The sequence below is a fragment of the Scyliorhinus canicula genome, chromosome 9, assembly GCF_902713615.1.
Source record: "Scyliorhinus canicula chromosome 9, sScyCan1.1, whole genome shotgun sequence".
Lineage (NCBI taxonomy): Eukaryota > Metazoa > Chordata > Chondrichthyes > Carcharhiniformes > Scyliorhinidae > Scyliorhinus > Scyliorhinus canicula.
The window spans coordinates 161,166,997-161,188,491 of NC_052154.1; the positions used below are offsets into that span (position 1 = coordinate 161,166,997).

Genomic DNA, 21,495 nt, shown 5'->3' on the forward strand with positions numbered 1-21,495 from the left:
TAAAGTTTAGTGCAAATTAAAATTCAGTTCATCTAAAGTGTAACATTATACATCACAAGGCAATTATGGGAGAGAAATGCGAAGTTCCTCCAGTCTTCCCATTCTTCCATCACTTCTTAAATGGCTCAGGCGTTTCACCTCCATTGCTCTGTGTGGAAGTAATTTCCTGATATTCACTCAAATTTACCTTTTCCTAGTTTAACTCTGTGTCTCCTGGTACTCCTCCCACAACTTAAGTAATATTCCAGATTTTATCTTTTCCATTCATTTAACCATCTCCTATATGAAACTGCTTCTTTGGGGCCTATTGTTTAGGCTGAAATTCAAATTTTCTCCAGTAATTGAATGTTGACTCAAGATCAATTAGCAGACTGTGCTCAAGGTCTGGTCTGATCAATCAATTTTACAGATTGGTCAAATAGCTTTGCAGATTGGGAAAGAGGGCCCATCATTTGGCCACCATCTCTCAATTGTCTATGATATCAAGTATGAACAGTTTGGAAGTGGTATTAGGATAATTCTATGGATGGATTCTTAATTGTTACATTTGTTCATTTGTTTCAGTCAGAACTACGTACCTATATGAGTGAACCTGAGCTCATATCATTAGGAAGCGGGCTCAACAGGACGACGGCTGGAGCCTTAGGCCTGGACAGTTGCCTGCAGACACTGCCTGGTAAAGGTAGGTTAGGACAGATAGTAACGTGTTAGAAAATATTTTAGTTTATTTTTCTGCTTGTTTCTCCACTCCTGACCTTGTTGGTTTCTTGCACGGGTTTTGTTCTACACGTGGCCTCCACAGGCTAATGTGTGCGTATGTTGTGTGACCATGTGTTGCGTGTGAGTGTGTTGCTTGCATGTGTGCCCAGGAAAACACCAACAAATTAACAGTTTGTATCTAGATGGTTGAGATCAACTAACTCTACTTGGACTGGAGATCAGATCTGGGACTTCCTTGTTTTCTGTCCCTCAGCTAATAACTGCCATAACAAATTGAGGTATTGCAAAAAAGCTGTGTCAAAAGATGTTATGGTTGTGGTACTGGGGTCAGTCCAACCAATGTTGGGATGCAGCACTGTATCTGCATGCATGCTATGATGAGGCTGACAGCAGAAACCAGAAAGTTCACACAGTCACAGTTGTACTTCCTAGCACCCGGATTCTCAAAGTGACATTGGCACAGGTAGGTTATCAATAAATTGGCACAACGAAACCTGGCGGGTCCCAGAAAACAGATGGAAAGACTTTCACTGGAAAATATTTCAGCAGTCATGAGCAGATCTCTGTTGAATTGCTTATGCTGGGTTTGAAGTGTGATGCTTAAAATGTGAAATAAGGTCACCAGGATTCTTATGAAAAATGAATTCAATATGCAAGATTTTTAACATTATAGATTGCAATTTAGATGATTACTTATCGGTAAGAGTGAAGGCCATTTTAACTCGAGTATGCCATCCTGGGGCCTATGCACACTGACAGTCTGGTGGCCCAACTGGAAGTTTCTTCCCTCAGAATTGTGGAAATCAACCCAGAATCTTTGTCAAAATGACTTGTCTTACTTTGATCATCCAATTCCTGTACCTCTCGTCACTTGTAACTCTGGACTCACTTATTAACCCATTAACATTTGATTCCACGGGCAGAAATTGCCCACAGGCCCCTTACTCAAGTGGTGATTAATGCAAGCTTTCAGCATTTAAGGAGGTGTCGGCCTGTCAGGACTGGTAACGCTGACCAATTTTCAACTTGCCTAACCCGAGAGTTGCTGATTGGAATGTGCCCACCAGTAGCCCAGTTCAGATCAGTTAACTCAACTGAGACTGGCAACTGAACCTCATCTATGTGATTCAGAACAATTAAATCTGCACTATAGTCACATTTTTAACACTGTTACATATTGGTAGAGTTAAAAGTCTTACAACACCAGGTTAAAGTCCAACAGGTTTGTTTGGAATCACTAGCTTTGGGAGCACAGCTCCTTCATAAGGACTCACCTGATGAAGAAGCTGCGCTCTGATAGCTAGTGATTCCAAACAAACCTAATGGACTTTAAACTGGTGTGATAAGATTTCTTACTGTGTCCCCCCCAGTCCACTGCCAGCATCTCCACATCACATGTTGGTAGGATAATGCACTGGACCCTTGTACAACTACTGATTTGCTCCTTCCTTATACTTAACCTAAGGTATGAAGAAAGTCCTTTTCAAACAGAGTAATTTCCCTTTCCATGTTCTCAGGATTGTCATCATCTAATTCAGGGCTGCAGCAGTCATCAACCATAGCGTCTTATGTCACACTTAGGCGGAAACACACTGAAGCTAACTCTAAGGTAAAAACTATCTTTTAATCTACATTTCTTTTTGACCTGTACTAGAATTCCTCCTTTCATCAGCAAGTTAATATTCCCTTCAATTGGTGATGGTGGGCATTTGAAGTTTTCATGTAGTGTTGGTTTGAAATGCTTAGCAATCCAATTATAGGTTTTCACATGCCCCACTTGAGAGAAAGCATTTAAAGTTGTTTAACATTGAGGTGAGGTACTGTTCATGTGTAGAAATCTCACATAGTGCCAGGAATTTCAGATGTTGTATTAAGAGCATCGTAGAAGAAATTTGGAACCCCACAGTAAAGAATATTGGTTATGGTACATTTTTTTTCCTGTAATGCAGTGGAACTAATGAATTAAATATACCCACTGAGATAACACTGCAAAAGGTTCTCAGAACAATTCTGAGTACGGAGATATTGAAGCAATATAGTCTGAGCCCCTCCCTATTTTCGCTAAATCGTATCTGTGACCTGAAGAAGCCATGCCAAGTAGAAGGCCTCCTCCTTAATAGAATCAAATAGTTACATTTCTGTTCCCACTGCAATCTGTAATGGGGGAGATAGAATCTGGAAAGACTCAAGACAATGTAGCCAGCTCTGTACAGCTAAGCTCACTTAAAAATTAATTTAGGGAATACCGATATACTCTATTCCATGCAGTTTACGAGTCGGATTATTTGAAAGGTTTCTAGGAATTGATACCATTTGCATTAATGAGTTGGTTTTTTTTATATGTGCATCGCTGGCTGGGCCAGCATTTGTTGCCCATCCCTAGTTGCCCTTGAACTGAGTGGTTTGCTAGGCCATTTCAGAGGGCATTTAAGAGTTGACCACATTGCTGTGGATCTGGAGTCACATGTAGATCAGACCAGGTAGGGATGGCAGTTTCCCTTCGCAGTTGGGTTTTTACAACAATGGACAATGGTTTCAAATCATCATTAGACTTATAATTCCAGATTTGTACGAGAGTCAAATTCCACCATTTGCTGTGGTGGGATTCGAACCCAGAGCGTTACCCTGGGTCTGTGGATTACTCGTCCAGTCACAATACCACCGGCTCCCCTCAGATGATATACTTAATACACCTAACTCCAGTTGCTGCAGTATAATGGTAGTTACTAAAATTCCAGAGAAAAGATTTCACCATCTCGATTCATTTTAAGCAACTTTTTTTGCGTTTTCCAAGTCTGCAGCTCTCAACCTTTGATTAATAGGAACCTGAATGCTTAACTACTTCATGTGCAATTTGGTGAGAAATGTTCTGCATGGGCGACTGATTTTGTGGTTGGTAGATCTCTGGTTATTAAAGCACTTCTAAAAGTGTTAACTGTCTAGATTCAGTGTTGTTCCATCCAGCTCCTCTTGCCTTTCTCCAACACCAGTTGTTCCAGAAATATAACTTACCCTCGTACTAAACTTGGGATTTGCTGCTCTTGTAACCTCTGGCTGGAATGCGTTTTGCTGATGGTCAAGTCAATAAAACAAGCCAAGAGATTTTACTTGCCAATCTAAAATTAAATGTCATTGGCGAAGACATTTTTTTGGAGGAAAGAATAAGTAACATTGGGCAAGGTGGGTTGATTAAAGCGTAATCAATTTTTTGAAAAATCCCAAGTTTAGAGTAACGTAACGCCAAATGTAAATGCTAAAACTATTGCTATGTGTAAAATTCCTACAATATAACTTTTCATTTCCCTTTCCCTATGTTGTTGTTGGTGGTGGTACAGGAAAGGCCAAAGAGTGCCTTGGAACGTCTCTATGGCGAACATCAACGAGGTAGAATGAGTGCGGAGGAACAATTGGAGCGTATGAAGAGGCATCAGAAGGCTTTAGTCCGTGAGCGGAAGAGAACACTGAGTCTTGGAGAACGACATTCTACTTCATCCCGGGCAGCTTCTAGACCCTTCTCTGCTGATGTTGGCTCAGTACGTTAGCTTCTCCAAAAATGTATAGTAGCCAATAAGAAACGCGATAGCTGAGATAAATAGGATATGTATTTCTTCCATAAGAAGGGTCTGTCTAAGTAATGGGGCGGATGAAATGAATATTTTATTCAATGTAATCTGAAAGGATTATGCAAAGGTATTAGCAATTATATAATTAATAATAAAATGAATAGCTGCTTATTTTTACCAGCTAGCAAATGTGGGGAGGTTATCTGGAGTAACTGCAGGTAAGTTGGTAAGAGGACTTTGTGCAGTTTGAGTAGGGTTTGAACGTTTATTAGATGGTTTTGGATTTGGAATAATAGTCCACTGGAGAAAAGTTGTTATTTTGTTAATAGAGCGTGCTTTCACTATAACCCACCTAGTTAACCATTTCATGCATGGAGCAGCTTGAGCATTTCAGAACCTCCTCTGGCAGTTTTAATGACTGGAAATTCTTTTTTAATGAAACTGAAAAATGAAATTATTTTTTGAAAACTATTTCTAGAATTTAAAGATGCCAAATATGTCGTTTGTACTTCAAAAAGATCAATTTGAATTGAATTCGGAAATATATATTGGTGCTGTACTATTGTCCAGAAAATTTCAGCTAAAATGCTTTATTTGATTCTTCTTAGAATTAAGAAAGTGATTTAAATAATTCCAGTTGCCAATGAATGTAGATTAATCAAATAGACCTGTCAGGATTGATAGCCAGGTTCCTTGCCGTGGATGAATTAGAATTTTTAACTGTAGATGCTGATGAGGCTCAATGTTCTTGTACTCATTGCTAAAGGGCATTAAGCAACAGTGCTGCAACCAGTACAATCAAGGTGCTGCATCCCTTAGGAAAGAAATCGTGTAAGTGAATGGTGATCCCGCTCTATCACTAACCATGTGCAATTAAACCACTCATTGGCAGTTAACCTAGAGTGCAGCATTAGGAGCTGCAGTAGCATTTCAAATTGTATTGCACAGTGCATCTTTTGATTTTTCCTTGCAAAACCTCTATATCTGAATTAATGCACAAGTTACCCAACTGTTGGCAATCTATCACCCGTTTCTCATGCTTTCATCATTAAGACCTTTACTTACTTGTCAGTAACATCTAACAGGATAATTTGTCTTTTATGTATTACCAGGCCTCACTGTGTTTCTGTATAGCTGTGCTTTGTGGTGCTCATATAGAAATGCAGTACTTATAACCCATTTCAGATCCTTGTTCTGTGTACCTGTTCCCTTTTGGATCTAATATTTTTTTAAACAATCAGCTCACTTTAACTCGTCCTTAAGCCAGACAGAAAAATGGCAGTGATTTTTGTTACCAATTTACTACATTCCTGAATATTTCAGGCATCCTCAATAGGTAAGATGGTCTCTAATCGTGTTAATATCAAGCAGAATTATAATTTAGCATAGCACTTTGATTAAATTGCTGGACAAGGTCGTCCCATTATCTTAGGTTATAAATTTTAAAAGTCTTTAATTTAAAAGAAGTTGAATTTTCAATTCCATTTCTTGTTTTGTTAAATTTAGAGTACCCAATTTTTTCTTTCCAATTATGGGGCAATCCACCTACCCTGCACATCTTTGGGTTTTGGGGGCGAAACCCACACAAACACAGGGAGAATGTGCAAACTCCACACGAACAGTGACCCAGAACTGGGATCGAACCTAGGATCTTGGTGCCGTGAGGGAGCAGTGCTAACCACTGCACCACCATGCTGCCCCTCAATTCCATTTCGAACCACCAGTTTTCAGTCACCATTTGGACATTGCTTGTTTTTAAAAATAAATTTAGAGTACCCAATTCATTATTCCAATTAAGGGGCAATTTAGCATGGCCAATCCACCTACCTTGCGCATCTTTGGGTTGTGGGGGCGAAACCCACGCAAACACAGAGAGAATGTGCAAACTCCACACGGACAGTGACCCAGAGCCGGGATCGAACCTGGGATGTCGGCGCCGTGAGACTGCAGTGCTACCACCGCACCACCGTGCTGCCCTGAACATTGCTCATTTTAATGTACAGAATTAAGTAGGTGTTGATACTTGGTACAAAATCACTGCCTATCTCTGGAAGTAATCCCCAGTAACATACGGAAAGTTCAAGAACTGGGGAGGGCGGGGATTGGGGGGGGGGGGCTTAAACGAAAATTAATAAATAAATACGTAAAACTAGTAAAACTACTTGGAGTTCAATTGTGAGACAACTAAATTCATTAGCTGGAATGTGTTTTGCAGAAGTGTCCTTAATATAGTAAATTAATTGCCTGCACTTTTAACAAATGGTTTATATGTACATTTTCTGGTTTACCAGCATTTGTGCTAATCTGAATTTTTGTCATGTATAAAATAACTGCCAGGATATCCAGAGCAAAACTGTATACCGTAAAACTCCATGTATAAGTTGCATCTTCATTACCGAGATATTATGTCTCAGTAGAAAGATATGATCTGTATTCCAGTGCAAGTTTAAAAAAAAAAAAAGAACTACCCATTTGTAATCAAAACAAACACGATAAAAGTAGGATGCAATTTGTATATGGTTGTGATTTGTAATCTGGATTTAATGGTAGCTAATGACAAATGATACAACATAGTTGTGAAATGTAGATGCCATTTATTTGTTATTTAACTATAGACTCTCACATCAAATGTAGTTTGCTATTATATGAAAAGCAAATAAATCTGATAATTAAGACATTCATCTGTGATGGATTTCCTTATCATTTTAACTAATCTGTTCTGATGTATTTTTATGTTCCGGTGATTAATCCTATCACATTGAGGCCTGGTTCTATATACAAACTGTTCAGTTGTTTGTGCGTACACACGCGCACTGTCTCTCTCTCTCTCTCTCTCTCTCTCTCTCTCTTAAAATGGAAGAGTTGCATGTGAACACACACACACCCTGAAAATGAAAGAGTTGCATGTGAATGTAATATAATCTTGGAAATGAAAGAATCATCTTGTGACTTCATTCATAAAAAAACTAAATAAGATCTATGAACAGAGTCTACCACACAACCAGAAATTTTGAACGTCTATGTGGCTTTAGAACAAAGCAGTGAGATTTCTTTTGCTTCTTTCACTCTTTCCCTAATTTACACCACATTTGGTACTTGTGCATTTTCAATTCAGTAAAAAGGGGTGGTTGAACTATTTGCGAAATATTAGCAAAGTGGAATTGATGGCGACCACCTAAATTATATATTAATGTGGCTTCATTTATCAGCTTCTTCGTGCCTTGAGTATATTCTTTATCCATAGTCTGAAGTTTAGTTTACAACTTATTTTCCTAATGTAGACTTTATTTATTTTGTGTATGCAATTGAAGAGTTTTACAGGGGGAAAGATTATTTGCTGCTGTCATTGAAGAACCTCATTAGTTTACACGCATGCATTAAAGTTTGGATCTTCAAAATAACTATTTGGGTTTCATAGGTTCTCTAATTTTCTGAACATAGCGACTTTAATCAAAGTGAATTGGAGGTTGTTGTTAGCTTGCCTGTATCTTTCATTATTTCACTACACAAGTTCCCCAGAATACAGCATTTAAAGTTGAATAAGGATTTTTAATATTTGTACATGGGAGTGTGAAAGGTACCAGGTTGTTGAGATTTGTTGTCCATCTCTAATGTTCCCTCAGAGGGTGGCAGTTTGATGTTGACCCAGTGACAACAAAGGAATGGCAATATATTTCCAAGTCAGGAGGGGTGTGTCCTGGGGGATAGATTGCAGGTCGTAGTGTCCCCATGAAGATGCTATCCTTTTTAAATTCTAAAAATCCTGGATTTTGCAGATGCTGCCAAAGAAACCATGCTGAGTTGCTGCTGTGTATCTCTGTGGCTATGGTGCACTAGTAGTGGAGAGATTGAATGTTTAACATGATGGATTGTGGTACCAATCAAGTGGGTTGTTTTTGCCTAGATGCTATTGAGCTGCTCAAGTGTTTCCGAAGTTGCACTCATCCAGGCAGGTCAAGAGTATTCAATCATATTCCTGACTTTTGTGTTGTAGATAATGGAAATTCTTTGGGAGACTGGAGGTGAGTCACTCAGTTTCTGACCCGCTCTTGTATCCAAAGTGCTGACCCACTTAAGTTTCCCATCAATGAGGATATTGTTGGTGGGAGATTCAATGTTCAATGTTGTAACACCATTGAACATCAATGGAAGCTGGTCATTGTCTGGCACTTCTGTGTTATGAATGTTACTTGCTACTTACAAATGTTGTCTAGATCTTGTTGCATGCAAGCTCTGATATTGCTTCACTACCTAAGCAGTTGCAAATGAAATTGAATTCTGTGCAATTATCAGTGAACATCCACATGATGGAAGACAGGTTAATGCAACTGAAGATGATTGGCTTGGAACATTTTCCTGGGAAGCTCCTGCAGCAGTATCTTCAGACTAAGATGATTGTCCTTCAACAACCACAACCGTCTTCCTTTTAGCACAATACGGTTCCAGCCAGTGGAGAATTTTCCTCCTAATTTCCATTGACTTCATTTTTTAACGCTGCCTTGGTGTCAAAAGGCAGCTATTCTCATCTCACCTCTGGAATTCAGCTCTTTAGTCCAGGCTTCAGCTAAGGCTGTATCGAGGTCTGTAGCTGTGTAGTCCTGGCAGAATCCAAATTGAGCATTAGGTAAGCAGGTTATTGATGAGTTAAGTTTCACATAGCTGTATCGGAACAGCTTGGCTAGAGGTGTAATTAGTTCTGCAACGTCGATTTTAGTGCTACATCTGGGATTGTTGTCTGGCCCTATGTATAACCTTTACTATTCCAATGTTCTTAGCCGTTTCCTGATATCACAAAGAGTAAATGGAGTTGACTGAAGACTGGCATCTTTGGAGATCCTGGGGTGATTAAATAAATTTTTCACTCGGCACTTTTGGTTAATGATGGTAGGAAGCATTTCATCTTTGACTTGAGTGTTAGGCACCACCACCATTTGAGCATAGGGATGATATTTGGTTTGATTATCCACCACCATACATAACCTCATGTGGCAGGACTGCAGAGTTTTGATGAGGCACAAGTCTCCAGATGTTAGTGATGAGGACTTTGCAGGTAGAATAAATTAGAGACATGTCATGTACAGACCCAAGTGAATACGGTGCACCTGCTATTTTTGAAGGCTGATTCACTTTTCTCAACAGGCAGCTTGGCATTAATCACATTCCTATAAGCCAGTTTTCATTTTGGTGGGGGAGATTTGTGACTCTTTGAAACTGATTACACTGCTATTGAGCACAGAGTTCAAAAAATTGCATACCATAACTTGTCAGGCGCACAAGTTAGAGCACACCAAACAGCATACTCTTCAGTGAATCAATGAAGGTGAGCATAAGCAAATCCCAGATTGACTGAATTATTGGCATCTATTTTTTGAGAATCTGTGGTCAGGTACAGTGGGGATCATTGACGAGTCTCCTATTATAAAACTAACAGGCAGACAGTGCAGGGATCCCTCGTGGCCGTTCCCCTTCAAAACAAGTATACCGTTTTGGATGCTGTTGGGGGGGGGATGACCTACCGGAGGAAGGCCCTAGCGGCCAGGTCTCTGGCACTGAGTCTGGCTCTGGGGCTCAGAAGGGAAGGGGGGGAGAATAGAAAAGCAATAGTAATAGGAGATTCAATGGTTAGGGGAATAGATAGGAGATTCTGTGGTCGCGAGCGAGACTCCCGGAAGGTATGTTACCTCCCGGGTGCCAGGGCCAGGGATGTCTCGGATCGTGTCTTCAGTTTCCTGAAGGGGAAGGGTGAGCAGCCAGAAGTCGTGGTGCACATTGGTACCAACGACGTAGGTAGGAAAAGGGGTGTGGAGGTAATAAACAAGTTTATGGAGGTAGGCTGGAAGTTAAAGGCCAGGACAGACAGAGTTGTCATCTTTGGTTTGTTGCCGGTGCCACGTGATAGCAAGGCTAGGAATAGGGAGAGAGTGCAGTTGAACACGTGGCTGCAGGAATGGTGTAGGAGGGAGGGCTTCAGGTATTTGGATAATTGGAGCGCATTCTGGGGAAGGTGGGACCTGTACAAGCAGGACGGGTTGCATCTGAACCAGAGGGGCACCAATATCCTGGGAGGGAGGTTTTCTAGTACTCTTTGGGAGGGTTTAAACTAATTTGTCAGGGGAATGGGAACCGGATTTGTAGTCCAGCAACTAAGGAAGCCGATATTCAGGACGCCAAAGCATGTAGTGAAGCAGTGGGGAAGGTAACTCTGACAAAGGAGAGTACTTGCAGGCAAGGAGATGGGTTGAAGTGTGTATACTTCAACGCAAGAAGCATCAGGAATAAGGTGGGTGAACTTAAGGCATGGATCGGTACTTGGGACTACGATGTGGTGGCCATCACGGAAACTTGGATAGAAGAGGGGCAGAAATGGTTGTTGGAGGTCCCTGGTTATAGATGTTTCAACAAGATTAGGGATGATGGTAAAAGAGGTGGGGGGGGGGGGGGGGGGGGGGTGGGTGGCATTGTTAATTAGAGATAGTATAACAGCTGCAGAAAGGCAGTTCGAGGAGGATCTGCCTACTGAGGTAGTATGGGTTGAAGTCAGAAATAGGAAAGGAGCAGTCACCTTGTTGGGAGTTTTCTATAGGCCCCCCAATAACAGCAGAGATGTGGAGGAATAGATTGGGAAACAGATTTTGGAAAGGTGCAGAAGTCACAGGGTAGTAGTCATGGGTGACTTCAACTTCCCAAATATTGAGTGGAAACTCTTTAGATCAAATAGTTTGGATGGGGTGGTGTTTGTGCAGTGTGTCCAGGAAGCTTTTCTAACACAGTATGTAGATTGTCCGACCAGAGGGGAGGCCATATTGGATTTGGTACTTGGTAATGAACCAGGGCAGGTGATAGATTTGCTAGTGGGGGAGCATTTTGGAGGTAGTAACCACAATTCTGTGACTTTCACTTTCGTAATGGAGAGGGATAGGTGCGTGCAACAGGGCAAGGTTTACAATTGGGGGAAGGGTAAATACAATGCTGTCAGACAAGAATTGAAGTGCATAAGTTGGGAACATAGGCTGTCAGGGAAGGACACGAGTGAAATGTGGAACTTGTTCAAGGAACAGGTACTGCGTGTCTTTGATATGTATGTCCCTGTCAGGCAGGGAAGAGATGGTCGAGTGAGGGAACCATGGTTGACAAGAGAGGTTGAATGTCTTGTTAAGAGGAAGAAGGAGACTTACGTAAGGCTGAGGAAACCAGGTTCAGACAGGGCGCTGGAGGGATACAAGATAGCCAGGAGGGAACTGAAGAAAGGGATTAGGAGAGCTAAGAGAGGGCATGAAAAATCTTTGGCGGGTAGGATCAAGGAAAACCCCAAGGCCTTTTACACATATGTGAGAAATATGAGAATGACTAGAGCGAGGGTAGGTCCGATCAAGGACAGTAGCGGGAGATTGTGTATTGAGTCTGAAGAGATAGGAGAGGTCTTGAACAAGTACTTTTCTTCAGTATTTACAAATGAGAGGGGACATATTGTTGGAGAGGACAGTGTGAAACAGACTGGTAAGCTCGAGGAGATACTTGTTAGGAAGGAAGATGTGTTGGGCGTTTTGAAAAACTTGAGGATAGACAAGTCCCCCGGGCCTGACTGGATATATCCAAGGATTCTATGGGAAGCAAGAAATGAAATTGCAGAGACGTTGGCAATGATCTTTTCGTCCTCGCTGTCAACTGGGGTGGTACCAGGGGGTTGGAGAGTGGTGAATGTCGTGCCCCTGTTCAAAAAAGGGAATAGGGATAACCCTGGGAATTACAGGCCAGTTAGTCTTACTTCGGTGGTAGGCAAAGTAATGGAAAGGGTACTGAGGGATAGGATTTCTGAGCATCTGGAAAGACACTGCTTGATTAGGGATAGTCAGCACGGATTTGTGAGGGGTAGGTCTTGTATTACAAGTCTTTATTGACTTCTTTGAGGAGGTGACCAAGCATGTGGATGAAGGTAAAGCAGTGATGTAGTGTACATGGATTTTAGTAAGGCATTTGATAAGGTTCACCATGGTAGGCTTATGTAGAAAGTAAGGAGGCATGGGATAGTGGGAAATTTGGCCAGTTGGATAACAAACTGGCTAACCGATAGAAGTCAGAGAGCGGTGGTGGATGGCAAATATTCAGCCTGGAGCCCAGTTACCAGTGGCATACCACAGGGATCAGTTCTGGGTCCTCTGCTGTTTGTGATTTTCATTAACAACCTGGATGAGGGAGTTGAAGGGTGGGTCAGTAAATTTGCAGCTGATACGAAGATTGGTGGAGTTGTGGATAGTGAGGAGGGCTGTTGTTGGCTGCAAAGAGAAATAGATAGGATACAGAGCTGGGCTGAGAAGTGGCAGATGGAGTTTAACCCTGACAAGTGTGAGGTTGTCCATTTTGGAAGGACAAACATGAATGCGGAATACAGGGTTAACGGTAGGGTTCTTGGCAATGTAGAGGAGCAGAGAGATTTTGGGGTCTATGTTCATAGATCTTTGAAAGTTGCCACTCGAGTGGATAGAGCTGTGAAGAAGGCCTATGGTGTGCTAGCGTTCATTAGCAAAGGGATTGAATTTAAGAGCCATGAGGTGATGATGCGGCTGACCTTGGTCAGGCCACATTTGGAATACTGTGTGCAGTTCTGGTCACCTCATTTTAGGAAGGATGTGGAAGCTTTGGAAAAGGTGCAAATGAGATTTACCAGGATGTTGCCTGGAATGGAGAGTAGGTCTTACGAAGAAAGGTTGAGGGTGCTAGGCCTTTTCTCATTAGAACAGAGAAGGATGAGGGGCGACTTGATAGAGGTTTATAAGATGATCAGGGGAATAGATAGAGTAGACAGTCAGAGACTTTTTCCCCGGGTGGAACAAACCATTACAAGGGGACATAGATTTAAGGTAAATGGTGGAAGATATAGGGGGGATGTCAGAGGTAGATTCTTTACTCAGAGAGTAGTGGGGGCATGGAATGTACTGCCTGTGGAAGTAGTTGAGTCGGAAACATTAGGGACCTTCAACGGCTATTGGATAGGTACATGGATTAGGGTAGAATAATGGAGTGTAGATTAATTTGTTCTTAAGGGCAGCACGGTAGCATTGTGGATAGCACAATTGCTTCACAGCTCCAGGGTCCCAGGTTCGATTTCGGCTTGGGTCACTGTCTGTGTGGAGTCTGCACATCCTCCCCGTGTGTGCGTGGGTTTCCTCTGGGTACTCTGGTTTCCTCCCACAGTCCAAAGATGTGCAGGTTGGGTGGATTGGCCATGATAAATTGCCCTTAGTGTCCAAAATTCAATGATCTATGATTAACCTAGGACAAAAGTTTGGCACAACTTCGTGGGCCGAAGGGCCTGTTCTGTGCTGTATTTCTCTATTTCTATTTCTATTTAAATATTAGTGGAACAGAATGTAGAGGCTCTGAATACTAAGCCTTGCAGTGATCTTTGGCAGAATTAATGGCATTGGGTGTAAGCAACAATGTTTAGGTCATGTTCCATGACTTGCCTATTGAAGTGCACATTTATGCAATTAATATCAAAGATTTGCTGCACAAACACCCCAATGTAAGGATTTTAATACTGAAGAAGGTGGAGTAAATTAGAGTCAGTCTTTATCTAGCAGCTCCAGCCAGAGAAAGCTCTATTTTATTGCAGCAAGAGCAACAGAGAATGATTTCCTGCTATATGTTGATGGATAACAGGGAATCAATTTTAACTCAGTGGATGGGTTTGAATGAGTTAAAATCTTGCCCAGATTTCCAGCTCGCTGTGTCCGTCTGGAGCTAGCCATAACTGTGAATAGCAGTGCCATAACAAATCAAATGCCTCACTGTGCACCAAGGTAGAAAACCCTACCATAATTAATGCTTAAGAACGGACATTGCATGACAATCGCCAGGCAGGATTGTTCCCTTCCAGTCAGGGAACACTTCAGCAGTCAAGGGCATTCAGCCTCTTATCTCCGGGTAGGCGTTCTCCAAGGCGGCCTTCAGGACGCGCGACAACGCAAACTCACCGAGCAGAAACTTATAGCCAAGTTCCGCACACATGAGTATTGCCTCAACCGGGACCTTGAATTCATGTTGCATTACATTCACCCCCCACCATCTTGCCTGGGCTTGCGAAATCCTACCAACTGTCCTGGCTTGAGACAATTCACACCTCTTTAACCTGGGGTTACCCCTATCTCTGGATCTGTAAAGACTTAATTACCTGCATTCGAAAGCATTGCCTTGCATCTTTGACTTTGTCTATATATATGTTTCTGCAACATACCTCTTCATTCACCTGAGGAAGGAGCAGTGCTCCGAAAGCTAGTGATTTGAAACAAACCAGTTGGATTTTAACGTGGTGTTGTAAGACTTCTTACTATAATTAATTCTGTGTATTAAACACCAGTGTTATCTCCCTCCCCCTCAAGGGGACCTTGAACTTTGGGTATTGCTTTATTTGGAAAAAAATGTTGTGCCCTCTTATGTTGTTGCCATTTAAATTGTCATACTGACAGCTCCATGAAAAACATGTTAGTCAACTGCTTCCCGTACCAGCCTCCCCGGACAGGCGCCGGAATGTGGCGACTAGGGGCTTTTCACAGTTACTTCATTGAAGCCTACTCGTGACAATAAAGCGATTTTCATTTCATTTTTTCATTTTCATGCATCTGTGCACCACAAATTGATAAATATTGCCGGTGACCTTTGTGGCAGCTTGGGATGAATTTCTGGGACTAAAAGTGAAGTGTTCTGGCCTTGACATATTGCATACAGCACAACCCTGTCAGGATATTCTCATTGAATCTTAATCTATTTCTGCACTGTTCCTCAGCTAATCCAAGTAAATTTTGATTTGGCTTTGGTTTTTGTTTGTTTGGACACACAGTTGACGTCTCTCCATTTTTGCCTCTTCTCATTCTTCCTCTTAATAAGGTAAATACTGTGGAATTTCCATCGGGAGATTGAAAGTATGAAACAAAAGCAAATGTAGCCGAAAATGGGTGCAGCAGAACTCCTGCATACTCAGTTGGCTTAAAAAGGTGGCACGTTAGCACAATGGTTAGCATTGTTGCTTCACACCACCAGGGTCCCAGGTTCGATTCACGGCTTGGGTCATTGACTGTGCAGAATCTGCATGATCTCCCCATGTCTCCATGTGGGCGTTCTCCGGTTTCCTCCCACAAGACCTGAAAGACGTGCTGTTAGGTGAAATGGACATTCTGAATTCTCCCTCCATGTACCTGAACTGGCGCCGGAGTTTGGTGACTAGGGGCTTTTCACAGTAACTTCATTGCAGTGTTAATGTCAGCGTACTTGTGACAATAATAAAAATTATTATTGTGGGTGGCACAGTGGTTAGCACTGTTGCTTCACGGTGCCAGGGTCCCAGGTTCGATTCCCGTTTGGGTCACTGTCTGAGTGGAGTCTGCACATTCTCCCCATGTCTGCGTGGGTTTCCTCCAGGTGCTCCGGTTTCCTCCCACTGGTCCCGAAAGACATGCTTGTTGGTTGAACTGGGCATTCTGAATTCTCCCACCGTGTACCCGAACAGGTGCCAGAATGTGGCGACTAGGGGATTTTCATGGTAACTTAATTGCAGCGTTAATGTAAGCCTACTATGACGATAATAACAAATATTTTAAAATTATTAAAAAGTCAAAGGAGAAAAAAATAGCAAAAGCTTTTTCTCGGATAAATTGGGAAAGCAGAAATTTCTTACCTGAACCCAAGATCATGTCCAGTTTATATGAAGGAATTTTTCCTAAATCTCATCACTTTACATACATTGACATTTATTTGCCTTTTACCAGCCCCAGATCACATGATCAGCCAGTTGTTTATTGTTTGTCTCTATTGAAATGAAATGAAAATGAAAATCGCTCATTGTCCCAAGTCGGCTTCAAATGAAATGGGAGGCAGGTTTGGGAATTGAATTGCCTTGGTCTGCTTTAAAAGTCAGCGATTTAGCCCTGTGCTAAACCAGCCCCTATTCTATCCAAACACGAGGCGGGAATTGTGCTGTGAGCGGGCGAGATTCTAAAGGAACTGTAATTAAATTATGTGGAGTTAGGGATGACTTCACTGTACCATTACTGTGAGGAAGCTGCAATTTCCCGGTGTGATGAAGAAGCTGATGGGGCCAGAATCCTAAAGTGCTACAAAGTGGATAGAGCCAAAGGTGTCTTAGATGATTGTGGTCGTGGAATTGGCAAAAGAGGTATAATGGCAGGGCAGTATATGAGGTGTTCAAGATGTTGTGCAGTGGGGGGTGGGGTGGGGCTGGGAGTTGGTTTGCTCAGTTATGGTGGGCTGGTTGCTTGTGTAGTGAAGAGAAGATGTCACCAGAGAAAGGGACCTGGCTGGGTGAAATGCTGCTTGGTAGAGGAGGAACTTTCAAGATTCTGGAGGAGGAGGGGTAGGAGATATGGTGGCAAATGATTTGTCATTCATTGTTGTGGGGATATGGAGGAGGATTGGATAAGAATGCGAGTGCGAGTGATGATTATACAGAACAACGTGCATCCATATCACTCTTTACATGATCTCAGTATGTCATAAATCACCTTGCAGTCAATTGAGTTATTTCTAAAAGTACAGTCACCGCTATAATGTAGAAAATGTGACAGCCAATTTGAACATGTCAGTGATCCACAAACCGCAAATTGATAACAAGATTGTCTGTTTGAGGTTTTAATATTGGCTATGGCATGGATAGAAAAGACTGGCCTGCTCTTAAAATAGTGTCACGGTATCCTTTACATTGTAAGAGTCGTTTGTGTATATTTCCTTTATTCCCATTTCTCTTTATTTATTTTATTACTTTTGGTCCATGGACCCACAATCGGGATGTGCCATTAAACAAAAGACTTAGCTAAACAGCAGCCTTGCCAGGAAAGTGTGTTCCAGGATTTTTTTTTCGGAGAGGAGAAACCAGTGCCGTGTGGATCTTAGCAACCAGCTTTGGAGGGATTCCGATGGATTGGTGGTTAGCCAGGGATATTGTTCCACCTGACAATGGTCAGTGGTTGGTTCCTGCACAGTGCTTTCGGAGAGGACTGGGCAAAAGTATTTAAAGCTTGGACGGAGAAGGAACACTCTCGCTTGCTGAAGTGAAAATATTGCTTTATTGTTCTAAAACCAGTGAGTGCCTGGCACATCTTTGCTGTGAACTTGAAATGATCCTGAGTATGCAGCGAAAGTAGACAATCTTGCCAGAGAAAACCATCTCCAGCCTTGAAGGAAGAAGTACCAAGCGAAAGCCTGAACTTCAGAAAGACATTGACTGGAAGTCATCCCAGTACAGCCAAACTCTGTTTCCTTTTATTTTATTAATATTTTCTTTCCCTCTCAGCCACCCTTTCCACTCTGTCGTTTGTATGTGTATGTGTGTGCGGAGAGTAGGGATAATTAGGAAGGGGAGATAGCGGAATAGGTAGTAGTCAGTTACTTTTTTTGTCAGTTTAATTATAATACAGTGCATAATAAAAAGTTACATGTGCTCAAGTTACAAACCTTGTGATTGTAGTTTATTGGGCTGAGCCAAGGACCTCTGGTATTTAAAATAAAATCTAATTTTACCTATGTTGCGACTCTGGGTCAAGTGGGGCTGGAGCTGACCATGCACTAGCCCAGGGTGTTGTGACAAAATTCACTTGCCACGTGGAAAAGGGGTGCAGTTCTTTGAGCTGAGCAATCAGTAGCTGAGATGTAAGATAGCCAGGCAGGCACCTCCTTAGAGGAGGTGAAAGGAATAAATGTCTGGCAGATGAGCAGCAATGCTCTAGTTTAGTGTTTTAACAGGGCTTGCAAAGTCGGGGGTCAGGCACACAAGCTCTATGATCGGGTCAGCATGAGATAGGATGTCACAGTGGGTAAGGTAGGAAGATGTCTTGGGAGCCGTAAAGAGCCAAGAAATATTAGGAATGTTTTAAATTGATTTATTAACTTCAAGATTATATATCTTTGATAGTTATCACAACATTGGCTTTCGGCTGAGGTAAAGTTAGACTGTTGCAAAGTGACACTTGGTGGCCAGAACCTGTAACTGCAACAGATAAACCTTTTTTGGTGTTAACTGCCAATATACTATATTGCAGTTGCTGCCTTAGAAGCAAACATTGTGTGAGACATTTAACATTGAAAATTCCTATCATAGTGCCACCTACATGCATAACAGGAACTGCAGGTAAGTGTTGATACATTTTTATGTGGGCCAGAAAATAACAGCACTCAGTTATTTATGTTAGCTAATTATTCAATTTGGACAGTACTTTCAGGTAAGCATGGATGTGCAGTTAACCTTGCAAATTCATATGTTGCAATGTATCACATAAACAATGTGAAAACTGTGGGCGGGATTCTCCAGTCGGCGATGGCGAAATCGCATTCGAGAACCGGCCAGAGAATCACCGTTTGCGCCGAAATGGGGGGGGGGGGGGGGGGGGCAGCGCTTGCGATGCTCTGCCCCTTCAAACGAGAATGCCACACGCCGTATGGACAGCCTCAGGACGTCACCTGAGGGCCTCCCCTTATGCTCCGTCCCTGATGGGCCGAGTTCCCACACTGCATGGATCACTCATGCTATTTATTTTGATGAACCCGGCGTGGCGGCTACCAACTGATTCCAGCGCCGCCACAGTCGGAGGGGGGTGTGGTCGTTCCACGGGCAGAGGGGGATCTGGCGGAGGGTGGTCCGGGGGTGGTGTGGGGCTTGCTGGGGGACAGTATTTGGCAGGCCGGGTCTGCGAGCGGCCGGTGCCTTGTTGCACGGTACGGCCGCTGCAGGCTGCCGTCGTGCGCATGCGTGGCCACATACCTGGCAATTCTCCGGCCGTATCCGCAGGTAAAGCCGGGCTTTACGCTGTGTGCTTGATAGCCCCCACTAGACGGAGGATCGGTGCAGCTTTTGCGCCATTTTTTCTGGCGTAAAACACCACTGTTCCCACGTCGGCGTCAGCACTTTGTCTTCAAATTGGAGAATCCAGCCCTGTATCTTTCTATCCAGCTCCCCAGTAAAACATGTAGCTTAAAATTTGTGTACTGACATCCTAGATACAGACTAAACTTGCCACAGGATATTAAGGGGTATCCATTTCAGTCTAAGTACCATTTTATTATGATAAATCTTAATTACTGCCAAACATCCTCTCTGGCACAGAAAGTTAACGTATGCAAGTGTGGAATCTCATTTCTTCGTATTTGAATTGTCGGAGATTTTTAAAAGATAGTTTGTTTTGTTGCTTTTTCTTCCTGTCTCCCTTTTCTCTCTCTCTCAAATGAGCCCATCGTTCCCTCGTTATTTAGCTTTCTGCCCTTATTTGATAGTGAATTTCCTATTCTAATTTGCACTTCCTGTCTTAGAGTTGTCCTGTTCACACAAGTCTCAAATACCCTGGAGAATGTGCTGTGTTATTAAACATAGAAGCATAGGGAGGCAGGACAGAGTGGTTTCTAGGGGCGAGGTGGGAGAGAGTAGAGTATCAGACATCTACAAGGAACTAATGGGAGCTGAGGATACACAGACCGAGGACCTGAAGCTTAATTGGGAAGAGGAGGCACCAGGCTCAGTCTGATCCAATTTAAGGTCGTGCACCGGATCCACATGACGAGGGCCGGAATGAGCAGATTCTTCAGGCTGGAGGCCAAGTGTGCTAGATGTGCCGGGGGGGGGGGGGGGGGGGGGGGCTAACCATGTACACATGTTCTGGTCGTGCCCTAAACTCAGGGGATATTGGCAGGGATTCGCAGATGGTATTGAAAACTGGGGTGGTAATGAGCCCTGAGGTGGCAATCTTTGGGGTTTTGGAGGACCCTGGAATCGAGGAAGAGAGAGGCTGATGTTCTGGCCTTTGCTTCCCTGGTAGCCCGGCGACAAATGCTGTTAGCATGGAGGGACTCAAATCCCCCGAGGGCTGCATGGAGGGACTCAAATCCCCCGAGGGCTGAGGTATGGCTATCGGACATGGCGAGCTTTTTTGGCCTGGAGAAAGTCAAGTTCGTCTTAAGAGGTTCGCTATTAGGGTTCGCCCGAAGGTGGCAGCCATTTGTTGACATGTTCGTAGAGGAGTAAGCGTCAGCAGGAGAGGGGGGTGGGGCGCGAGGGTAGAGTAGGGGGATAATGAGGCAGGTCCATGCGTGTACAGAGCCATGGTTTCCACTATGTCTAATTTGTGTCTTGACTTTTTTTTGTACTGTACAATGTCACTTTTTCTATATGCCTAATATACCTCAATAAAACTGTTTGTTAAAAAAAAACATGTAAGCATCGAAACTCAGAGCAGAAGTAGGCCTTTTGGCCCTTTGAGCCTGCTCCTTCAGTATGATCATGTCTGATCCTCAATCTCAATTCCATATTCCCACTTTCTACCCATAAGAGTGTGTGAGAGGGGGAAAGAGTGTGGGAGAGGGGGGAAGAGTGAGACAGAGGGGGAAGAGCGTGGGAGAGGGGGGAAGAGTGAGGGGAGAGGGGGGAAGAGTGAGGCAGAGGGGGAAGAGCGTGGGAGAGGGGGGGAACAGTGAGGCAGAGGGGGAAGAGCGTGGGAGAGGGGGGAAGAGTGAGGGAGAGGGGGGAAGAGTGAGGCAGAGGGGGGAAGAGCGTGGGGAGAGGGGGGGAACAGTGAGGCAGAGGGGGAAGAGCGTGGGAGAGGGGGGGAAGAGTGAGGCAGAGGGGGAAGAGCGTGGGAGAGGGGAAGAGTGAGGGAGAGGGGGGAAAGAGTGTGGAAGAGAGAGGGGGGGGAAGAGTGGGGAGAGGGGGGAAGAGTGAGGGAGAGGGGGGAAGAGTGTGGGAGAGGGGGGAGAAGAGTGTGGGAGAGGGGGAGGGGGAAGGAAGAGTGTGGGAGAGGGGGAGGGGGAAGAGTGTGGGAGAGGGGGGAAGAGTGTGGGAGAGGGAGAGGGGGGAAGAGTGTGGGAGAGGGGGAGGGGGGAAGAGTGTGGGAGAGGGGGAAGAGGGGAGAGGGGGAGGGGGGAAGAGTGTGGGAGAGGGGGGAAGAGTGTGGGAGAGGGAGAGGGGGAAGAGTGAGGGAGAGGGAGAGAAGAGTGTGGGATAGGGAGAGAAGTGTGTGGGATAGGGAGAGGGGGGAAGAGTGTGGGAGAGAGGGAGAGGGAGAAAGAGTGTGGGAGAGGGGGGGAAAGAGTGTGGAGAGGGAGAGGGGGGGAAGAGGGGGGAGAGGGAGGGGGGGAAGAGTGTGGGGAGAGAGAGGGGGGAAGAGTGTGGAAGAGGGAGGGGGGAAGAGGGGGAGAGGGAGAGGGGGGGAAAGAGTGG

At 43.7% G+C, this 21,495-nt stretch overlaps 1 protein-coding gene across 15 annotated transcripts in view; it reads left to right on the forward strand.

Annotated features, from left to right (window-relative positions):
• The window catches only part of plekha7b (pleckstrin homology domain containing, family A member 7b), a 636,198-nt gene that overhangs the window by 577,266 nt on the left and 37,437 nt on the right, over positions 1-21,495 (forward strand). For 12 of the 15 annotated variants that reach the window (XM_038808072.1, XM_038808076.1, XM_038808066.1 and 9 more), the window contains 3 exons: positions 565-682; positions 2,238-2,329; positions 4,044-4,253. In XM_038808072.1, coding sequence (XP_038664000.1) covers positions 565-682; positions 2,238-2,329; positions 4,044-4,253 — 420 coding nt within the window. The remainder of the gene's footprint in view (positions 1-564; positions 683-2,237; positions 2,330-4,043; positions 4,254-21,495) is intronic. The other 3 variants (XM_038808067.1, XM_038808081.1, XM_038808075.1) reach the window with 1 other exon arrangement.